This window comes from Podarcis liolepis, assembly GCF_965112155.1.
Source record: "Podarcis liolepis genome assembly, chromosome: 12".
In the NCBI taxonomy this organism is placed as follows: Eukaryota; Metazoa; Chordata; class Lepidosauria; order Squamata; family Lacertidae; genus Podarcis; species Podarcis liolepis.
The window spans coordinates 10233910-10256421 of NC_139563.1; the positions used below are offsets into that span (position 1 = coordinate 10233910).

The window sequence follows — 22512 nt, forward strand, 5'->3', positions numbered from 1 at the left end:
TTGGAATCTAATCTATTGAGGCCGTGTGAAATGAGCTAAGAGCTGCAAGCTTGTGACTTTGTACAGTTACTCTTTTTGGAAAGATTCAAATAACCCTACTAAAAAAAGGAACACACGAGTGTGGTTCAGTGTTGTAGCAGTTGTGGTTGAATTGTTTTTAAGGACTTTCTTCCACACTGGGCGGGCCCTCCAGATGTTGTTTGATTACATTGTCTATCGAGGAGTAGTGAACATAGTGCTCTCCAGTTGTTGTGGACTAGAACTCCCATCACCCTTTGCGATTGTCCCTGCTGGCTAAGGCTGATGGAATTCACAGCCTCATTTGCTAACCCTTGACCTTCATTCTACCCACATCAGTTTCATACTAGTTGAACCATCATGACTTTATATCACTTGAACCGTCATGACATTCTCCAAAGAATTCTGGGAATTGCAGTGTAGGTAAGGGCGCTAAAAATTCTCTGTTGGGGATCTCTAGAGCTCCCAGGGATCCCTGTAGAGGGCATTTTATTCATGTTGTTGTTTAGTCGTGTCCGACTCTTCGTGACCCCATGGACCAGAGCACGCCAGGCACTCCTGTCTTCCACTGCCTCCCGCAGTTTGGTCAAACTCATGCTGGTAGCTTCAAGAACACTGTCCAACCATCTCGTCCTCTGCCGTCCCCTTCTCCTTGCGCCCTCCATCTTTCCCAACATCAGGGTCTTTTCCAGGGAGTCTTCTCTTCTCATGAGGTGGCCAAAGTATTGGAGCCTCAGCTTCAGGATCGGTCCTTCCTGTGAGCACTCAGGGCTGATTTCCTTCAGAATGGAGAGGTTTGATCTTCTTGCAGTCCATGGGACTCTCAAGAGTCTCCTCCAGCACCATAATTCATAATTTTATTCATAGAATCATAGAAATGCAGAGTTGGAAGGGACCATGAGAGTCATCTAGCCAACCTCATGCAATGCAGGAAACTTTCACCCAACATGGAGCTTGAACCCATGACCTCACGATTAAGTCTCATGCTCTACTGACTGAGCTATCTTGAATATTTGGAAGCAACATTTTCACCACAAAGATTCTAGACTGCTGCGGCTGTTTGAGTTCTGGGAAGTGATTTCATAGACTTTTCTCGGGCGAAGTTGGATGATTGTCATCTTGGCATGAGTCTTGGCAAATTCTGTGATTAGATGATTAGAATAAGCTCCAGTTCTTGCTGGAAATGTTCTACTGCATGTAGAGCAGATACAACTGGAAGCATTGGATAGTTGCATGGGAGTATTAAAAGAAGAGTAATTTCCAGCTGCGACTTAACAAGGACAGCCTTGGCACTTTTGCCGCCTGAAGCAAAACAATGCCACTAGCCTCACTCCCACAGCCGATCCTCTTATTTCTGCAGTGCGAAGGTGCTCCATTTTGTTCTGCTCTCTTGGCAAAGGAGGCCATGACAAGCCTAGAAGAGGAGAGAAGTCAAGCCAGGTGAAAGCTGAAAGGGAGTTCCCCAACTCTCATCATTAGCTCCTGGGTGCTAAAGGAGCAATTGCTATTCACAATTCCCTGTATGATCGCTGTGTTGAGTTCCCTTCCACTTCCCTGTTGTGTGCAGCTATTGAAATATGTACCATAACATCATTATATTGCATGTTGCTCCGCCTTTGACTGATGGTTGCCAGTTTTGTGGTCTGGAAGAGGGTATGGAGTTGCTGTTTCTCAGAGGCAGTCCTGCGAATTTTATCATGTCTAAACGGGGGGGGGGGGGTGCAAAATGTTTTTCTCTCCCCCTTTTGTTAATTTAATTTCATCATTAAATATTTCAGTTTTCTTATTTATTTGTTCCAGTCCAAAACTTTTTGGTACTTACCTTTTAATCTGTTATTTTGCTTTTATTCCTTGTGATAGCAGTAGCAGAGCTGATTTTAGCAGGAGCTTCTGGCAGTGCCCATTTTATTTTTCTAGAATACTCTTGACGTTGGACTGTTCTGGAGCATTGTATTGTGTGTGCATCATGGGGCGAGGGGATAGCAGCTGGCACTAAAAATGCCATCCCACCGCTGCCTGCTCCCATTCTATCCAGAAATGACCTAGAAAAAATACAGTGTCCAGGGCATTCTTTCCCCAGATACCATGCTGGTAAGCTCTTCGTTCTTTCTGAAACCAGATTTGTAACCATAATGTCTAATTCCATTCTGAGATTTCATTTATGAAAGACCCAGCAGCTTGGATTCTAATGACATGCACAATATATTCTTTGAAAGCTCATTCTGGATTCAGAACATTTGTTGGTTCTAATATGAGATATTATTTTCCTGACCCTGTGAAATTTGTTAAAATGGACCAACAGTATCTGATTTTAAGTCACACGTAGAAAGAAAGAAAGAAAGAAAGAAAGAAAGAGAGAAAGAAAGAGCGAGCTGTGGGATGGGGGACATTTTTCACATAACCCTGGATCAGTCCATGTCAGACCCCACCCCCTGAATTTGCTGAAAGAGTTAGCACAGTAGTTCTTCACAATTCCTCTCTGCATCTACATGTGTTTGGGTAGCGCTGAGCCTACCCCCAAGCTGTTCTGCCAGTTAAATGGTCAGCTTCCTTTTGTTACCCCAGGAGTATCACCTGCTCTGCCAGGAGCCTGTTCCTTTGTAGAATCAAAACTTGCCCATCACAGATTTGTTCCTACCACGGTCGCACCTGCCGGTATCTGTGTGTCCTTTAAAAAACATTAACGGAGATCCAAACAAGGAAAAACAAAGCTTGCTGGCTTGCCTAAGTTGACAGATGAAAATGTTCAGCATGTGCTGCAGGAATGTCCATCGTCAAAGCCACACATGGAATGGCTCACCCTCTTCGCTAATGACTTCCAGAGGGGTAGCCGTGTTGCTACAAATGTTAAGCCCATTGGTTTCAGTGGGTTGACTCTGTGACTAGCGTTGGGTCTCACCCAAAGAGTCTTGTAGAACCTTGAAGAAGAAGAAGAAGAAAAGATTTATTGTGGCTAAGTGTCTGTGGTCTGCAGCACGTCTCTTAATGGGTTGCTAAGGATACATAGGGGCTTGCCTAATGGGTACCCTCTTCTGAACAAGAGCCTTATAGTGTGAGACTTGGATGTTTTGCTTTCTTTTGGCATCTTCTGATTGGAGTAGTATGCCCTCTGCTCGCAGAATATATTCTGGATGGGGTTGTCTTCTGTGGATAAGTAGTCTAGCCTTTGACCAGGAGACTGAACTTTTGGTTTTTCTTGCTCTGTAGCTAGGCAGGCTGTGTGTAAGACACGTGTGTGTGTGTGTGTGTGTGTGTGTGTGTGTGTGTGTGTGTATCAAACTACTGCTACAAATTGGAAGGATCCAGCATCATGGCTTCTGCACTGCCAGTGCTGTGAGTCAACAGCTATTCTGGCAGATTGAGCTCTGGACTTCTGGGGTAGCACCTAGGCTGCAATATCAGTCCTGGCTCTGGAGGCCAATTCCTCTTTTCGAGGTGCTATTTATGTCCCCCAATCTTGTTCCTCAGTTGGGCAATTTGTTTCACTGGAGAGAACCTCACTTGGCCAATTCCCCTCTCCCTATAGTGTTGTCCTTTTGAACCCAACCCCCTGGTTGCCTGCCTTGGATTCCACAATCCGCCTCTGTCCATTTGAACCTTTTAACGGCTGCCTTTGGCATGTCACCGCTTGCCCACCTTGGGGCAAGTCCTAACAGGAGCAGTTGAAAGCACTGGGTCTGCTTAGCTTGGGGAACATAAATTTAGTGGGGGAGAGACGATAGTGATCTTCAAAAATAAGAAGGGCTGTCATGAAGAAGATGGAGGAGGCCAGTTCTCTATTGCTGTCAGGGGCAGGATTAGACAAATGAATGGACTGGATGGGTCATTGGCCTGATCCAGTAGACTCTTCTTATGGTCTTATGACTCCTCTTCCTTGTCACCCCCAAGGCTTCAAGAGCAAAGGAGGAAGGATCTCAGGCAAGAGCTTTAGGCAAAGTACTGGCTAGGTGTATGTGCGTCAACTTGGGAGGAGAGGGAAACTCATGTGAACACTTGCCTGGATCAGGACCTGGATGAAAGCCTGGTAGAGGTGGAGTCTGCATGTCCTATAAAGCTCTCAGTCTACACAGAAACAAAAAAGTGCCAAGCTCCACTACAAAGCCTTTCCTGAACTGGGTAACAAACAAGTTGCCATTAGATGTTGCCCCAAGCAAATGGAGAGGGTAAAAGTTTCAGAAGGACTTAAGGACAAGCAAGAAGGGTTTTGATCCGGCTGGCAAAATTTCTCAGGGTTGGGTTGGTGCTTCATTTCTTTGCAGAGAGAACTCCCAGGTGATGACATTCTGGGATATAATCCTCCATGTTCGAGGCCAATAGTTCATTATGCTACATCCCGAGTCTCATCAATTTCTGGTGCTTGTGTTGCATTAGGCCTGTCATTTACATTGCAGCCTGCTTAAGCAATCTTTAATGCTTTAAAAGCTCCCAATGTACATGGCAAATTAAAGCTTTGTCACTGATGGGCGAGCTTTACCTGGCTCACCTCATAATGACTTTGCTTTTTCTGAGCTTTCTTGGAAAATTCCCAGAAAATGCTCAGAGTCTTTCTGAGTTCTGGAAAACCGAGCTCAGAGGAGGTTGAGCTCCCAGCTTCCCCTTCTAGTCTCTGCACAGTGGGCATTGTTAGACTCATCCTTAGGGCTTTGTGCTGCTTAACATGCTAATAATAATAATAATAATAATAATAATAATAATAATAATAATAATAATAAATTTTATTTATACCCCACCCTCCCCGGCCAGAGCTGGGCTCAGGGCGGCTAACAACAGTAAAATTACAGTAAAAACATAATGGGGGGGGACCAATTTAAAATACAGGTTAAAATGCAATTTAAAATGCAGCCTTATTTTAAAAGTAGCCCATAGATCAAAACCATAAGGGGAGGGAAACATGAGGGTCAGACTGAGTCCAAACCAAAGGCCTGGCGGAACAGCTCTGTCTTGCAGGCCCTGCGGAAAGATGTCAAGTCCCGCAGGGCCCTGGTCTCTTGTGACAGAGCGTTCCGCCAAGTTGGGGCCAGTACAGAAAAGGGCCTGACCCTAGTTGAGGCTAATCTAACCACCTTGCAACTTGGGACCTCCACAATGTTGTCATTTGTGGACCTTAAGGTCCTCTGCAGGGCATACCAGGAGAGACGGCCCCTTAGGTATGTGGGTCCTAGGCCTTCCTAGATGTGTGGAAGTTGTTGTTTCCCATGCCTGCCTGTTTAGTGGATTGTGCCAGGAATGGTACTGTGTACCCTTGTAGCAAACGATGCTGTTGAAAAATCCCCCGGATATCCATGCCTAACTTTTATCAGTCCTCCCCAACACCACTCCCTGCTTTTGTAAGCGGGTAGCAGTGTCGAACCTATTATGGCTCAGACCTGAGCTTCAGAGGCTCATAACGCAGGTGAGCTCTACAAACTGCCACTCTTCTGAAATTTGCCGCCACCTCTAAGATGCACCAGTGCCCAAATAGCTTTAGAGTGCAGCCTCTCTCCTTGTTGCCGTACTTTCCAACCGCAAGCTCTCAAAAGACAGATGCACTTGATAGTGCTATGGATCTTCATTTACATGTAAATTGTAAAGCAATTTATTTGTCTCCATGGTATTAGACCAATTCAAGTGGGAAACGTTTTCAATCAGTCCAAATGGAGAGAGATGTGGTCCACTCACTCCCTGGTGTATTCCCCCTCCTCTAGCTTCTTCACACTTTTCCTGCCTAGGTTTTTAGTCAATCTGTAGGAGGCTAATAGATGAAGCAATGCACCTTTGGCACATTTTCCTATGCCAGGAGGCAACAGAACTCTCCCTTGGGACCTGTGGGCCTAGTTTAATTCCTAGGTCATGTTTCCTTCCTTGCCCTTCCTTCCTTAGATGTATATCATATACTCGATTCCCATCTGGCTTCTGGTCCATTTCCAAACAAAATTGGGAGTGCTGGTGCTTACCTTTAAAGGCCATAAACAGCTGAAAGACTAGTTTCTCTGGAGGAACACCAGCTCCCATATCAACCGGACTTTGTGCTGAGGTCTGCCAAGTGCCACCACTATCCAAAGTAAGGCAGGTGGTACCAGGAAAACAGAGCCTTTTCAGTGGTGGCAGCACTCTTTGTGGATTTCCCTCTCCAGGTAGGCCTGCCTGGCACCAGCATGGCTATCCTTTAGGCACCAGGCAAAGACTCTCCTTCCAGGCTTTATAAGGTATCTTAATGTATCTCCCCTCCTGCTATCAACATGTTGTTGTACACAACTGCAGCTTAAAAGGCTAAGTGAGCACTGTCTTCCTTAGAACTCATAGAATCGTACCGTTGGAAGGGGCCGTACAACACCCTGCAGTGCAGGAATCTTTTTGCTCAAAGTGAGGACTTGAACCCACAACCCTGAAAGAGTGCACACCCTGAAAATGATCTCTTTCAGCTTCTGCCTTCTGGAAGAAAGTACAGGGTTCTAAAGACTAGGACTAGCCGCCTGAGAAACAGTTTCTATCCAAATGCGATTTTGGTTTTAAATGCAGTGTAAGGTAGTCTCTATGGGAGTGTATTGTTTTTAAAAATGGGGTATCAGAGTTTTTAGGGGACTAACCAGGTTGGGATAGCTGAGATAGCAGGCTTGTTGGTTTTGAATGCCTTATGTAGATTTTTTTTCTTCAGTTTCATTGTTCTGTATGGGACAATGACAATAAAGATTATTGTATTTTCGTAAGAGTCTCATGCTCTACCTACTGAGCAATCCCATATGATAATAAAAGGCTAGTCTCCTCTAGTATATCTGCTTCTTTTGGAAGGGCCAAAAATGGAAACCAACCGGCAATTTAATAAAACAGTCGGGATTTACATGTTGCTAACTGGATGCATTTGTTGAAACAGACCACTCCATCTGAAGAAGTGAACAAGAAGCAGCTTCTGTCACCCCACCGCCTTTCTGTGGATCAATCTGAGGAACGTTTCCAAAGGCAACGAGCTGTGAGTGCTGTCAGCATCATTACCAGTGCCATGGAAGGTAAGGCGTTAAGTCCAGCTGCTCTCTCTTAAGTACAGTCAGAGAATCTTGAGCGAATGGCAGGCCATGGTCCATCTAGCTCAGTTGCTTCGCACCGCATAGGACCTTTGATATGGGAGCATCTGTAAGAGATGCCCATGTAGCTTCCCCTTTTAACTTTCCATGGAACATTACTGTGGTTGCGTTTTGAACTTCCTTTCCCTGACCAGTTCTAAGCCTTTCCCTCCCACACTCCCAAATTTGAAGGCATACTCCTACTTCTCTCAATTCCATAGAAACCTGGTTTGGGTACTTGGCAGTGCAGTCCTAGACACGCCTTCTCAGAAGTCAGTGGGTTCACAGCCAGCCTGTGGCAATTTATTCATTTTTATTCATTTATTATATTTCTTTGCCACCTTTTGCTCACACGAGTCACAAAGCGGCTTACATGCAATAAATAATAACACAGTGGAACATCACAATTACAACATAAATCTCATTAACAAATCATCCGTAAAACAACCACCTTCTATTAAACACTGTTAACAAAACAGTTTAAAAACAGGCTAAACAGCACAACCAAAAGAAGAGTCATGTTATGAAATTCAAAAGCATTACAGCACTCGTAATCCGCAAAATAATATTAACATTAACAAACTAACAACCCAAAACAAACTAAGCACTGTGGAATACACACACTCCACACCCCCATGATTCATCATCATCTACTCAACTCATCAGAAGACACATACATACACACATAATTTAGATCCCATCTTCCTTAGTTAGTAGGGCCAGTGGTCAGGAATGATGGGAATTGTCCTCCAAAAACAGCTGGAGACCCAAGTTTGGGAAACCCTGATTTAGAGCTTAAAGGTTGTCCAACCCATTTTGGCCAAAAGTCTTCCTTATGGAGGCAAAACGTCTTCAAAAATATATTTCTTACACCAACCGTTTTAATTTAGGTATCAGACGATCCTTCCTTTCCTCTTCCATTTTAAATATTATTTATTGATTACCTCTGTCTGCATTTCCTGCCTACATCTCCTGCTCAACTTTGGGTGCAAGGATTTGCCCTCAGAAATCCTCCTCCAAGGTTTGCTTTTCTGTAGAGGGAGCTGATAGATGTGCTGTGCTATCAGCACTGCATGAACGCTGCTAATTATGAACGTACGAAGGGAAGAAGCTTTGCACACCCACACAAAAATCTCCAAAATGGAATCTGGCTAAATGTCTGAAATTTCTGCTATTATTTGGAAGTTCTTGTCTGAGTCTGGTGTGTGCGTTGTGTGTTTTATAGTGGACTGCACCAGTTCAAACACCATGTGGGGAATAAAACATTTATTTATTTATCTTCTTAACATTTACATCCCACCTTTTACCTGCAGAAAACAAACATATAAAAAATGAATATGGCACAGAGAAATGTTCTCATCCAGCAGTTTGCCTGCTCTGCTGGCTTTCTATTTCCAAGATTTTGGGGTTTGGTTTTAATTTGGGAGCTTATTTAAAATTGTGACTGTCTCAGTCACTATATTCAGAAATGATGCAATGCAATGCTAGTGTTCTGCTGCATATGCTGGATCAGGCCTGAGAAGAAGATGCTGTGGTTTGGGGTTGGGGGATTTTTATCTAAACAATCCAGTGATTCCTGACCTTGCTCTGCTCAAGAGAGAGAGAGAAAGATCTTGTTAAATTCTATATCAACCACCCAGAAATGTAAGATGGAAGTGGCCCAAGCATTTCTGCATGGGTCACCTTTAACAAAGGCTGTCATGACTGCCGTGGCTTTCAGAAACTAAAGCTAGTAAGGAACAGACATATAGCTGACGCGGTTATTTGCCATGTCACACTGTGGTGCCAAAGTTGGCCAAGCGGCAGGAAGCAAGGTCATTTGGACAAGGTTGAATTCCGCTTTCGTTTACAACAACCAATAGTGGAATGCAGGAAACTGCCGTCGTGCATGTCAGACTGTTTGACCATCTCCTTTGACTGGCAGTGCCTTTTAGGGTTCCCGACAGAGGTGTCTGGCTTCACCTGCCGGCTGGTCTGCTCACTTGGATGCACCAGGGTTGAAGCTGGACTTTCTGCTTCCAACAGATGTGCTCTGCAACTGAGCTATGGCTCTTCTCACTGTATTATATGTCTGTGTTGTTGCTTATAGATGATAGATAGAGGATAGATAGATAGATAGATAGATAGATAGATAGATACATAGATAGACTCCAAATGGGTGGGGTATTATTATTATTATTATTATTATTATTATTATTATTATTATTATTATTATATAGATTAGACTATATGCGACTGATCTTGCATGTCTGCTTCAAAAAACTATATTTGCTGTCTTTCTTTGGCTAACGCTAGCAGCAATTCATGTCTACTGCAAAGAATGAGGTCATAGAATTGTAGAGTTGGAAGGGACAACAAGGACCAGGTAGTCCAAGCATAGGCAAACTCCAGCCATAACAGGACCAGTGGTCAGGGATGATGGGAATTGTAGTCCCAAGCATCTGGAGGGCCGGAGTTTGCCTATGCCTAAGTTAGTCCAGCCCCCTACAATGCAGGAATATGCAACTGGCCCATATGGGGATCAAACCTGCAGCCTTGGTGTTATCAGCACCACGCTCTAACCAACTAAGCTATCCAGGCTCCGGTCCAGATACTGCCACAATTTTAGCCTTCTTTCTTGCCAATGGATACTTTGGGGTGGTTTTGCCTCCATTCTACTGAACTGCAGAGCAAATGGCAGGCTTTTGAATGTCATTTCTGTGGTATGATTCTGCAGAGAGTTATTATACTCTCTGTTTACTGTATTTTCGGCAATGTGTTTGTTCTAAGGTTCTTTGTAAATATGGGTCTGTTTTTAAAGTATGCTTCTGTTGTAAGCTGCCAAGTGTTCTATATCAAAAGTGGGGCAGAAATGAAAGCAATTAATGAATAAATGAATCAAGCATGTGCTCTGCCACTTGCTGTGGAACTTAGCAGACAATATATTATTATATATATAAATATTTGCGTGGTGGCGGCAGTGGCAATAGCAATAGCAGATGATCGAAATGAAGAAACGCACCTGAAGGTGTAAGTTGTCCTTTTGAAGAAATATAAAAGGTAAAGGTAAAGGGACCCCTGACCATTAGGTCCAGTCGTGGCCGACTCTGGGGTTGCGGTGCTCATCTCGCTTTATGGGCCAAGGGAGCCGGCGTACAGCTTCCAGGTCATGTGGCCAGCATGACTAAGGCGCTTCTGGCGAACTAGAGCAGCGCATGGAAACGCTGTTTACCTTCCCGCCGGAGCAGTACCTATTTATCTACTTGCACTTTGACGTGCTTTCAAACTGCTAGGTTGGCAGGAGTAGGGACCGAGCAACGGGAGCTCACCCCGTTGCGGGGATTCAAACCGCTGACCTTCTGATCGGCAAGTCCTAGGCTCTGTGGTTTAACCCACAGCGCCACCCGCGTCCCTTTGAAGAAATATAACTGGGTTTAAATCAGAGGTGCCGAGCCTTTGTAAGCCTGGTGGCTGCATTCCATTTTGAGCAGCCTTCCTGGGGGGCACTTGCCAATGATGGTTAAGGCCAGAAGCAATTGTGAGCAGAGCAACAGACATAACTCCTACTTTGACTTATGTAGGCTGCATTGCAGCCATGCAGAATTCAGAGTTCCACCTACAGCCACATCCCCACAGTTCAGGGACATAATATTCCAACTGGGCGAGAAAGCACTTGTGGAAGGTGCAGTTTGGAGGACGTGGCCTTGGCGTGGCTGGATGGAGAGGCTTGACAGCTAAATTTAGAAGCTTAAAAGCTTAATGGAATGTGTCCATTTCCTTGCTTGCTTGCCATTCCCTGACCCCTGCATTGTGTGCCTTGCTCCTTCTCACTTAGAGCTTGAGGAATCCCAACAGAAGTGTCCCCCCTGCTGGAATCATTTTGCCGTCCGCTTTCTCATTTGGGAGTGTTGCCCGCTGTGGCTGCTGATCAAGAAGAAAGTGAGGTTCATCATCATGGACCCCTTCAGTGACCTCACCATCACCCTTTGCATTGTGATGAACACTCTTTTCATGGCCATGGATCACTACAAGATGACGGAGGAATTCGAGAACGTGCTCAACATCGGTAATCTGGTAAGAAGATTCATCTCAACATGGATGCAGTGCGTTCAGGCAGGGGGAACCGGAATGACAAGGGCCTGTCCAGCCTAGCACCCTGCTTCCAATAGTGCAGGCATAGGCAACCTTTGGTCCTCCAGATGTTTTGGTCTACAACTCCCATGATCCCTAGCTAACAGGACCAGTGGTCAGGGACGATGGGAATTGTAGTCCAAAACATCTGGAGGGCCAAAGATTGCAATAGTGGTTGGCCAGTTGCCTGCGGATGCTCATCACTTAACACAGTGGAATCTTGAAGTTCCTTTTAGCTAACATGGCTAATGACCGTATGGCATCCAATCTTCTGTAAATTCTTTACTTACTTCACCAAACCATTTTTAGGCATTGCAAATATAGGCCATAAAAACAACAACACCCATATATGAAATTTTAAAATATATACAAATAAGCAGCTATGTAAAAATATGTAATAATGAGGATTTTCATTGGAGTTTCTTCCCGCTAAAAAGTGCCATTCAGCACTCTTAAGAAATACTATTGATAAAGACTATTTTGTTAAAACCCTCTAAGACTTAGTCCAGCCTTGCATCAAAATAAAGTGGCAGGATCTTGAGGTGCTAGACTAGACTGGACTGCTTTTAGCTGCGGGTGGCATTATGGGCTGGGATGCCATTGTGGAATGCAGCAGGGCATAGGTCATGTCTCATTGAGATGCAACATATGTTCTTTCCAGAAGGTCTCAAATTTCAGCCGTGCATCCCTGAACCGAACCCTTTTCTACCCCCACTTCATGCTTTTGCATGTGTGGAGTGAGCCCAGAAGGGACCCAGTTACTCTCACAGAATTGTAGAGTTGGCGTGTGCCAGGAGGGTTACCTAGCAGTGGCGTAGCGTGGGTTGTCAGCACCCGGGGCAAGGCAAGTAATTTGCGCCCCCTAACCCATGGATTTGCGCCCCCTAACTCTAACCCCCAGATGTTGCGCCCGGTGCGGCTGGCCCCCCCTGCACCCCCCACGCTACGCCACTGTTACCTAGTCCAGCCCCCTGCAATGCAGGAACCTTTTGCCCAATGTGGGGCTCACACCCTTGCCCCTGAGATTAAGAGTTCATGATTCAAACAGCTCAGATGTTTGCAGGGCCGTCTTAAGTATATCTGGCACTGTGGTGCAAAGATCCCTCCGGCACGCCCCCCACCCGGCAACTCCAAAACAAGGGAGGGGGTGGTGGAAAATGTCCTCTGCCTCCCGCACTGCCCCGATCCCCGGTGTGACGGTGGCGATCAAGCAGGAAAATGTGCTGGCGGACATGCTCTTCCATCTAATAATAATAATAATAATAATTTATTATTTGTACCCCGCCCATCTGGCTGGGTTTCCCCAGCCACTCTGGGCGGCTTCCACAGAGACCAAAAATACACTAAAATGTCACACATTAAAAACTTCCCTGAACAGGACTGCCTTAAGATGTCTTCTGAATGTCAGGTAGTTGTTTATCACTTTGACATCTGATGGGAGGGCGTTCCACAGGGCGGGCGCCACTACCAAGAAGGCCTAGGTTTCTGCGGGGATCATTCTCCTGTGGAGGCTTGGGAAGGAAGCTGCTCGCCCGCCAGCCATATAGTTGGCGGGGCACAACTGGTGGGTGTGCAGGGAAAGGGGAGGCTGCCGGCAAAGTCATGCAGCTCCCCCCCTCGCTAGGGCGCCCCTGAGAGGCCGACACCCTGGTGCAATGGACCACTAACACCAATGGGAAAGGCGGCTCTGGGTGTTTGTCTAAAACTGTAAAGTTTCTATCGCCCTGCGGCAGGTGGGAAAGGGAGTTTTGGGAGGAAAGCACCCCTCTTCCTCCATCTGTGCTCTCATAATTGCGGGGAGCCACCTGTGACAGGAGAAGCCTGCTTACAGCTTAGCATTCTGTTCCTTTCCACAGGTCTTCACTGGGATTTTTACGGCTGAAATGGTCTTCAAACTCATAGCTTTGGATCCCTATTACTACTTTCAGCAGGGCTGGAATATTTTTGACAGTATAATTGTCACGCTAAGCCTGATGGAACTAAGTCTTTCCAGCATGGGAAATGTGTCTGTGTTACGCTCCTTCAGACTGGTAAAGTATTACGTCTGCTTGTCCGTCTGTCTCTGTCTTGCACACCCATTGCAATACCTTTTACCAGATTTTAGAGGGAATTTGTTTAATCACACAACTCTTTCACCTGAAAACTGCAGCTCTGTCATGCATTATTTAAAAAATGACTTCTTGTTTCTCTTTTTCATAATAAGACTATATGAAAGTAACAATTTTCAGACTAAAGGGTAACCTGCTATGGCTAAGCTGAAACAGCTTACTTATGTTTGGTGTCTATGTTCATATACATTGCACCATGCCTTCCTTTGGAGGCTACTTTTTTGCACTTTTCCCAGGAGCATATTCATATTGCTTTGATGTGCTTATTCTCAGCACTATTTTTCCATTTTCCTACATGGCACTTGCAGTCTTTGTCCTCAGTTGTCCACACTGACATGTCACCCAATTGGCTTGGTTGGTGACCCACATGACTTTGCCAGTGTCACACAACACCAGTGTGACGATGTCTCAGAACCTCAAAAAACAAGAACCTCCACAGCCGGACCTCGTTTGTGGGCAAATGACGCCAAGGTTTCTGAAGGCATAGAAGAAGATGGATAATAGCACCGAAAAGCAGCAGCAGCCATAGGGCAAGAGGGTGCTGAAATGTACCTAAAATGTACTTGGCAAGATTAATAATTTATTTGTCTGTTTGCTTTTTCTCAAAGTAGATATCAACACTGCGGAGAATAGTTGGGACAGTTATGGAAGAGCCAGTAGCTTTTGCTATTTGCTTTAAATATGCTGGGGGCGCCAGAGGCAGGCCATGACATATAAGTAACTAAGATTTTGGGGCCCTGTTAGTTTGCTGTGCTTCTTGGGTCCCTCTCTCTTGCCCAAACACATATATCCTCTTCTGTAACAGAAGATGCTCTAGGACAGGCATAGGCAAACTCTGGCCCTCCAGATGTTTCGGACTACAATTCCCATCATCCCTGACTACTGTTCATGTTAGCTAGGGATGATGGGAATTGTAGTCCCAAACATCTGGAGGGCCGGAGTTTGCCTATGCCTGCTCTAGGACTAATTGGGTAAGGGGAGGGGGGTGTTTCTACCTGTTCTATTCTACTCTCTAAAAACCTTCCATCGCAACGAAATCAACCCAACTGGTATAGGAAAAGTAGTCAGGCAGCCCATTGTATCCCTTTTATGAAGTAACCCATTGGGTTCTCTGCTCTGTACTGGGTGTTAGGAACATCAGAAGCTGCCTTATAGAGAATTAGAACATTGAGCCATATAGGTCAATATTGTCTACATTAACTGGCATCAACTCTCCAGGGAATGAACCTGGGATCTTTTGCAGGCAAAGCGTATCCGCTGCTGCTGAGCTGCAGCAAAAGTGTTTCAGCCTGGATCCCAACCCAGTGGGTTTCTAGTCGAATCTCCTTGTGTGGTTTGGCATTTTGAATCCATCCTCCTGTGTTTTTCTTGTCCAGACACAGAATTGTCTTGTGTGTTTGTTTATCTGCCAGCTCTCAGTTGTTGGGTTGTGTTTTTTGGGTTTACAGCTGAGGGTCTTCAAGCTCGCAAAGTCTTGGCCGACCTTAAACACTCTCATTAAAATCATCGGGAACTCGGTGGGTGCTCTGGGAAACCTCACTCTCGTCCTCGCCATCATCGTCTTCATTTTCGCCGTGGTTGGCATGCAGCTCTTTGGGGACCTGTACTACAAGCACGTCACGAGAATCAGCACCACAGATCGGTTGCCCCGCTGGCACATGAACGACTTCTTCCATTCCTTCCTCATCATCTTCCGCATCCTCTGTGGCGAATGGATCGAGACCATGTGGGACTGTATGAAAGTGGCCGGGCAGCCTCTGTGTCTTCTGGTCTTTTTACTGGTCATGGTGATTGGCAACCTGGTGGTAAGTACGACAAGGCATTTTCTTCTTTTGGAAAGAGTTTCTCTGCCGCCATGCCATGTCCTCCCACTCACAGCAACCGCTGGTTTTCAGGGTCTCCAAGGCTCATGTTTAGGACATTGTGGCTTTCGATCCTGGAACCTAGGCTAGAAGGTGTCCTCCACATGTGTTATTCCTCTTGCAGATTCATTGTGTGTGTTGCAAGAAAACCTATCGGAGAAGCTCACAAGCAGGAACTCCTCCAGTCGACTGTGTGCAAAGTTGATCAGAACAAAACTCAGCCCTGCTCATAGCCTGTCAGAAGCAAACAGAGTTGTGTTTGCAAAGACCCTTGAGTAGCCTCCATTGCTGCTGCCTCCTTCCTTACTCTTCCTCAGGGAACACACCTCAGGCGGGGAAAGGCAGAGATGATAGCAGTGGACACAAAACGCTCTGTGCACCAGGACACTGAGACAGAAACCCTCGGGGGCCTCTTTTCAGTATCCTCAACACACAGCACAGGAGCTTGTCTTGGCAGGAACTGGAAGACTACAGTCTTCTTCTAGCTTCAGAGGGTTGTAGTGCATCTCTTGTGTTGCCTTTTCATGTGGTGGTGGTATGGTAGGGAGTTGGGCGTCCATGGATCTCCTTTCAGGTACCATGGTTCAAAGGCTTGCGCTCTTGAATTGGACACTCTGTGTTGTGTGCCTGAGACTGAAACATAGCATTCGCCTGTGTGTGTGTTATAGCTCCTGCTCTGGAGATTTTTGTCGTCTTCTGTAGTCTTTGCCCAAAGCTTGGAACGCCAGCCTTCATACACACATGCAACCACATGGAAACAGCTTCATCGGAATGGTATCTCATGCAGTCTCTCTGTGTTTGTGTGTGTGTGTGTGTGTGTGTGTGTGTGAGAGAGAGAGAGAGAGAGAGAGAGAGAGAGAGAGAGATGGGACCATGTGGGCTACTGCCCAAGTTTCTCATGCAATTGTACCCATGCACATCATTGCAGAATTCACACACTCACCTACCCCACAGCCATGTAGGGTAGCGCAAAAGAGAAGCAGCTCACATGTAATTGTATGTTTGAGAAGGAGACCTTACAATCCTCTATACTGGCACCCTCCAGATGTTGTTGGAATTCAACTCCCATCAGCCCCTGCCAGCATGGCCAATGGTCAGGGATAATGGGAGTTGTAGTCCAAAAACTTGTAAGGCACCCAAATGGCAATCCTTGCTTACCCGGCCTTTAAATGTATTGCTCTATTGAGATCTATAAGCTGGTTGTGTTTCTACAAAGCTCTCCTACTAGCTAGCCAGGCCTCAGTAGAATACTTCCAGTACAGAATAACTTCATATTGGCTTGAATTTAAGATATGGGTGATCATCTAGGTGTTAACATTTGTAGCTGGAAAAGCATGTCAGCGATTCCTGAGCCTTTGGCATTAACTCATACTTCCTGAAATGCATTCTGGCACATTGCAGTACTGTGGCGAGGCTGCCAGTTTCCCATCAGGTTGTGTTAGTCATCCCTGTGGAATTGAATACCTTGACCACGGCCACCAAATTAGGGTCTGCGTAGCTCTCTTTAGCGCCATTATGATGCACAACTGTAATCTCGTTGCATTTGGAGTGTCATTGACAAATGCCGTCAAGGGTCTGATAGAATCAGGGAATGGGTGGAATGAGCCCCACACACTCGCGCCGAAACGGTTTCGGGACTACCCACCCTTGCATAATGATGTTTACAGTTAGATCTTGCAAAATGGCTTGGCGCATTTCAGATGGAAATGAAGGTCACGGGGTTAATACAGCAAACTGTGGCTTGGCAAGTTATTAAGGAACGATGGAGTGTCTCGTTAACGGCACTCTGTCAGGAGTCCCGGCGATTGCCAACAAAATGTAATTGTACCCTTGTTGCATCATGTGAGGTGACACCAAGGAACCGTGTGATGCCACCTGTCACTCAGAGGGGAGTTTTGTGGTGTGATTTTGGAAATTCTTAACATGCTTGCTTGGCAGAACAAATCTTGCTGCCAAGAGGGAGGGAGAGAAATACATTAGGAGCTCTGACCTCTAAACAGCTATGCTGAAATTTCAACCCTGAGATGCAGGGCTTGTGACCGCATTGCTCACTTTAGTTCTGAACAAGACAGTAGATGAATCAGGTCACCTGATACATTTATCACGAGAGAGAGCCTGGAATTTTCTGTGCCACCACTGAAGAGATATTCACGCGGTTTCATACCTTACTGGAAGGTCAGATCCCAAAGTCATCCCAGCCCAGTGGCCAAGTGTGCCCCTTGCAGAAAAGCCACACAAGAACAACCAGCAGCCAGCTATCCATGTTATCTGGTGATATCATCAGAATAAAAGATCTGGATGCTGTGTCAGTGTATGGTCTGGGTATGATGGGGCTTCAGAAATAAAGCCCAGGCACTGTTGTCATGGCAGGAAAGGGAGCTGCCAGCCTGGTCTCCACTATTCATCAGGACTGTTGATGACCAAGAGGTGGTATTGCTGGCGTCAGCTCAGCAGGTGTCAGGTGACGCAGTGGACCAATAGGGTTCCATCTTGTCTTATAACCCTGCTGATCTTAGTTCTTCAGTCTTCTCGTTCAGCATCTATCTCTGGGCCTGTTTCATCACCACCCTGCTTTCCAGACAGATCACCACCTCCGTCTCCTGAAATGTGGAGCAAGCATTTCCAGGCCTCTTAAAGGCGCAACATGTTTTTAGTTTGTGATGGCTGAATGGTACTCTGCTTCATAAGCTCAAGAGTTCAGAGATGTCGAAGGCTGAGCATCTGGATTTGGTGAAGATGAGCACAAGAAATAAAAGAACAAGCTTGGGACAGCGTAGATTAGCTGAACTTGCCAGGCACTTTTTAGCTCAGAGAGCTATAGAGGACAGTGCAACCATGTATGGGCAATGTGGTTTGTAAAGTAGCAGGCTTCAGTCTTAAATCTGAGAGATGGGTTTCCTCCTCTGCCTAAATCACCATATGGGTTCATTAGTGCTAGTGGGACAGGGGCACCCATAGACCCTGATTTTAAATGCTGGGAGCCACTCCAAACCATTTATTTTAGATGAAGGATAAGGACCATTCACTTGTGTGTGTGCATGCGTGCGCGCACACACACTCCAGGTTAGGAAGCTTGTGGAATGTGTTCAGAATTCTAGATTGTGCTCATGGCATATAAACTGGACAATTTACTGGTCATTTGCAGAGAGCTGCCACCACAGGCAGACATGAAAGGAAAACAGGGAACAACAGTTCAGGGAGATCTGGAACACAATGCAACAAAGAACTTCCTGACAGTAAGAGCTGTTCGACAGTGGAATTTGCTGCTAAGGAGTGTGGTGGAGTCTCCTTCTTTGGAGGTCTTTAAGCAGAGGCTTGACAACCATATGTCAGGAGTGCTCTGATGGTGTTTCCTGCTTGGCAGGGGGTTGGACTCGATGGCCCTTGTGGTCTCTGCCAACTCTATGATTCTATGAAATCTCTCAACAAAGCCAGTGGAGGAGGCACTCAGTGGAGGTTGATTCTTTAGGGCGAACGAAGCAGTGCCCAACCAACTTCAGTCTGTCCTCAGCCAGCCCCCTACCTGCCTACCATCTTACTTGCAACCAGTTTAGGAGGCTGCCCTGTATAGCAGCTTTCTCCTCCTTAATCTCTGTACAACTCTGTAGGGAGGAAGATGGGGACAAAGCTAGAATTTGTTGACTCTTCCTGTCACTGGTTCTGGTGCCTCCTGTTGTTGGTCTCCCTGGCTTCTGCCCTGTCAGTGCCCAGTGGCACTGGACAACAGTACGTCCTTTTCTCTCCCTGCAGCAGCCTGACGAAATGTCTGCTGTCAGGTGGCAGCTGAGGAAGGAAAGGCCCGATAGAATTGGTCTTTTAGCAGAACTGATAGAGTGGACTGGCCTGCTTACCCTCTGCTGAAGCCTGACAAAATTCCTGCTGGCAGGTGACAGTTAATGTGAAAATAACCAAGAGTCCAGCAGTTACATTTTTTTACATGTATTGTAGTTAAGAGACACTCTTTTATCAGGGGCTAGGAGATGCTTCTAAAATTCTCTGCATTGGAATTTCTACCCAGATATTGGGATTCCCCAGGTTAGCTGGTCTTCTTTTTTCAGGGGAAGCAATGCACTCCAAGGTTACAGTTTTAATTTCTGAATTTCATACACACAACTGTGCATAAGCAGTTTGCTGAAGCTTTCAGTTCATTCATGTCTCCTTCCATGTCTCTTCTCTTTTTTTTTATATATGATATTTATTAAAGTTTCAAAGAAAGATTACATAAATAAAAAGAGAAAAAAGAAAAGAAAGAAATAAAAAACAAAAATACAAAATACAGAAAAAAGATAATAAACATTTTTTTAAAAACACATCAATCTTTCCGTACCTTACATTTCATTTCCTTACTTCCCTGACCTCCTCACACCTCCCTTTTTTGTATTCCAGTTCTATTAATTAATTCAGCAATTCCTTTCCCTCTTTGTTTTTATCTTAATCCTTTAACTTAATAAATTATGACTTTGGATTTCCATCTGTTAACAATCCATTTTTACATACACCTTAATAACATTGCTGCTAAAGCCACTTAACTTCATTCAGACATCATTCTAACATTCATTAATTTTGCAATATTTCTGTAAATAGTCTTTAAATTTCTTCCAATCTTCTTCCACCAACTCTTCTCCCTGGTCTCGGATTCTGCCAGTCATTTCCGCCAATTCCATATAGTCCATCACCTTCATCTGCCATTCTTCCAGAGTGGGTAAATCTTGTGTCTTCCAATACTTTGCAATAAGTATTCTTGCTGCTGTTGTAGCATACATAAAAAAAGTTCTGTCCTTCTTTGGCACCCTTCCATGTCTCTTCTCATGCCCCCTTCTTTATTGGGGTGCCTGAGCACCATGATAACTCCGCAAACAACAACAAACTCCTCTAAATAAGGTTGCTGTACTTACGACTGCGTTAAGATTCTTGTTGTGCTGTGTTTTATCAATGCCCAAGAGCGGACGTACACATAAGTAGGGCACAAAAAGAATTCTGATGGAGTCATGTGTACAGCTCACTGATTATGTGATCCTACTCCCCTATACCTATGTGGGGCCAGAGAGGATGTTATCCAAACTCAGCAAATACTGTAAAGAGGAGCAATTAACCACAAACTGTTTGAAAACCAAAGTGCTGGTCTTTGGAAAGAAGCCTCTCAAATTTCACTAGTCAGTAGATAAATCATGCAATTGATCAATGTCAGGTCTTCAAATACCTCACAGTATGTTTCAGTGAGGCCCTTTCTTGGAAGCCTCATACAGAGAATACTAAAACTTTCACCATGCTAAGGCTGAAATTCTGCACACAGTGAACAAATAAGTCCCTTTTAATTTGACAGGATTTACTTCTTCTTGTTGTTCTTCATTATTATTATTATTATTATTATTATTATTATTATTATTATATTTATACTCTGCCTTTTCTCTGTCAGGGACTCAAGGCCACTTACATATAAAATAGGAATAGCTAAAGACACAGAAGAAAATAATAATTGAAACATTAATAGAATATTCATAATAATAATAATAATAATAATAATAATAATAATAATAATAATTAATATTTCTACCACACCCAACTGGCTGCATTTCCCCAACCCACTCTGGGCAGCTTTCAACAGAACATTAAAACCAGAATAAAATTTCAAACATTAAAAACTTCCCTAAACAGGGTTGCATCCAGATGTCTTCTAAAAGTCAACAACAACAAAAACAGCATGGCACCAGCCCCCTCATTAAAAGCAGCCAATTCCAAAACCCTGCTAGAACAGGAAAGTATTCACCTGCTGGCAGAAGGACAAGTCTAGATTCTCTAGCAAGGGAGTTCTAAAGTCTGGGAGCAACAACCGAGAAGGCCCTCTCCTGTGTCCCCACTAAGCACCACCTCAATAAGAGAACATCTGTCTCTACCGGAAACACTGGGTTCCTCTGGAATTTTTATCCCTTATGGGACTTCTGTCTCCAAGGAAAATGAGAAAAGCCCATGTAATCCTCTTGCAAGGATGCTAACCTATTCCAGTTTTGAAAATGTCTCACTGTCATGTGTTGTATTGTTGTTAATGTACTGGCAGAAAGATGATACATTAAGGTCTGTTGTGAAATAAAAATGTTGGCGAATATTTGAGGAGATTCATGCTTGTGGCTGTTGAGAGGTTGTGGGGTTGTTGTTGTTGTTTTGCATAGCTAAAAAGCTTCCAGCTGAATTTTGTAAAATGCATAGCGGAGAGGCTGCAGCTCAGTGGTAGAGCGTCTGACTTGCATGTAGAAGATTCCTGGTTCAGTTCCTGGCATCTCTAGGTAGGACTGGGAAAGACTTCCTGTCTGAAACCCTGGACAGCCACTTCCTGACAGTGTAGACAATACTGGGCTAGACAAACGCAACAGTCTGACTCAGTAGAAAACACTTTCCTATATCCCATCTAGACATGTAGGCAAGGCTTTTCAGGAAGGCCAATATGATTACCACCCAAGCTGATGCTAGCATCTAAATATAAATATTTTCCCCACAGGAAGCAAGCCTTTTGCAAACAACAACAACAACAACTTTGAAATACTAATTTCCTTATAATTTGGAGAGAGGGGCGAAAGCAAAAGCTGCAGTTTTTAAACATTGTATTTCTGCTAACCGGTTTCCCCAAAGTGGATGTTATTCTTTAATCAACAATATCCTCTGGCTTCTAAATATTTATCAGACACAAAGTAGTTAAGAGTGTATTTATTCAAGAGATCAGGAGCATTTTTTTTTAACAAGCACAGTTAACTACGAGAGGGATTAGCTGTTGGAGGGAGGAAGTTCTTTCACACTCGGATAAATAAAACATCTGAACTCTGCAGTGTTATAACCCAGGAAAAAAACCCAAAATTCTTCCAAGGATGAGAATGCACGTCAGCCTCTGTAGTATCCCAAAATCCCATAGGAGTGCAAGATTAGAATGGGGCAGTCGGTGCAGCCTCTGCCTTCTTCAGAATCTCACCCTAAACACACACACATAGGGAGATGTTTTTAGTCCTCACGATAACAGAAATATTCTGGAAAGCATATAGGCAATGGCCGGCTGAAATTTCAAGGCCGCAAAGGTGGCTGAATAAGATTTTTGGTGGTTGTAGGTGAAGCTTCAGCATCCTTGCCCCTCCTATAGCTTGCAAAACCACAATTTTGTTGTTGTTGTTTAGTCGTGTCCGACTCTTCGTGACCCCATGGACCAGAGCACGCCAGGCACTCCTGTCTTCCACTGCCTCCCGCAGTTTGGTCAAACTCATGCTGATAGCTTCGAGAACACTGTCCAACCATCTCGTCCTCTGTCGTCCCCTTTTCCTTGTGACCTCAATCTTTCCCAACATCAGGGGCTTTTCCAGGGAGTCTTCTCTTCTCATGAGGTGGCCAAAGTATTGG

The 22512-nt window shown here is 44.9% G+C and overlaps 1 protein-coding gene across 8 annotated transcripts in view; it reads left to right on the plus strand.

Annotated features, from left to right (window-relative positions):
• Positions 1 to 22512, plus strand: part of LOC310689209 (sodium channel protein type 5 subunit alpha-like) — a 308343-nt gene that overhangs the window by 168486 nt on the left and 117345 nt on the right. For all 8 annotated transcript variants that reach the window (XM_083466571.1, XM_083466570.1, XM_083466572.1 and 5 more), the window contains 4 exons: positions 6869 to 7001; positions 10870 to 11108; positions 13022 to 13195; positions 14722 to 15078. In XM_083466571.1, coding sequence (XP_083322697.1) covers positions 6869 to 7001; positions 10870 to 11108; positions 13022 to 13195; positions 14722 to 15078 — 903 coding nt within the window. The remainder of the gene's footprint in view (positions 1 to 6868; positions 7002 to 10869; positions 11109 to 13021; positions 13196 to 14721; positions 15079 to 22512) is intronic.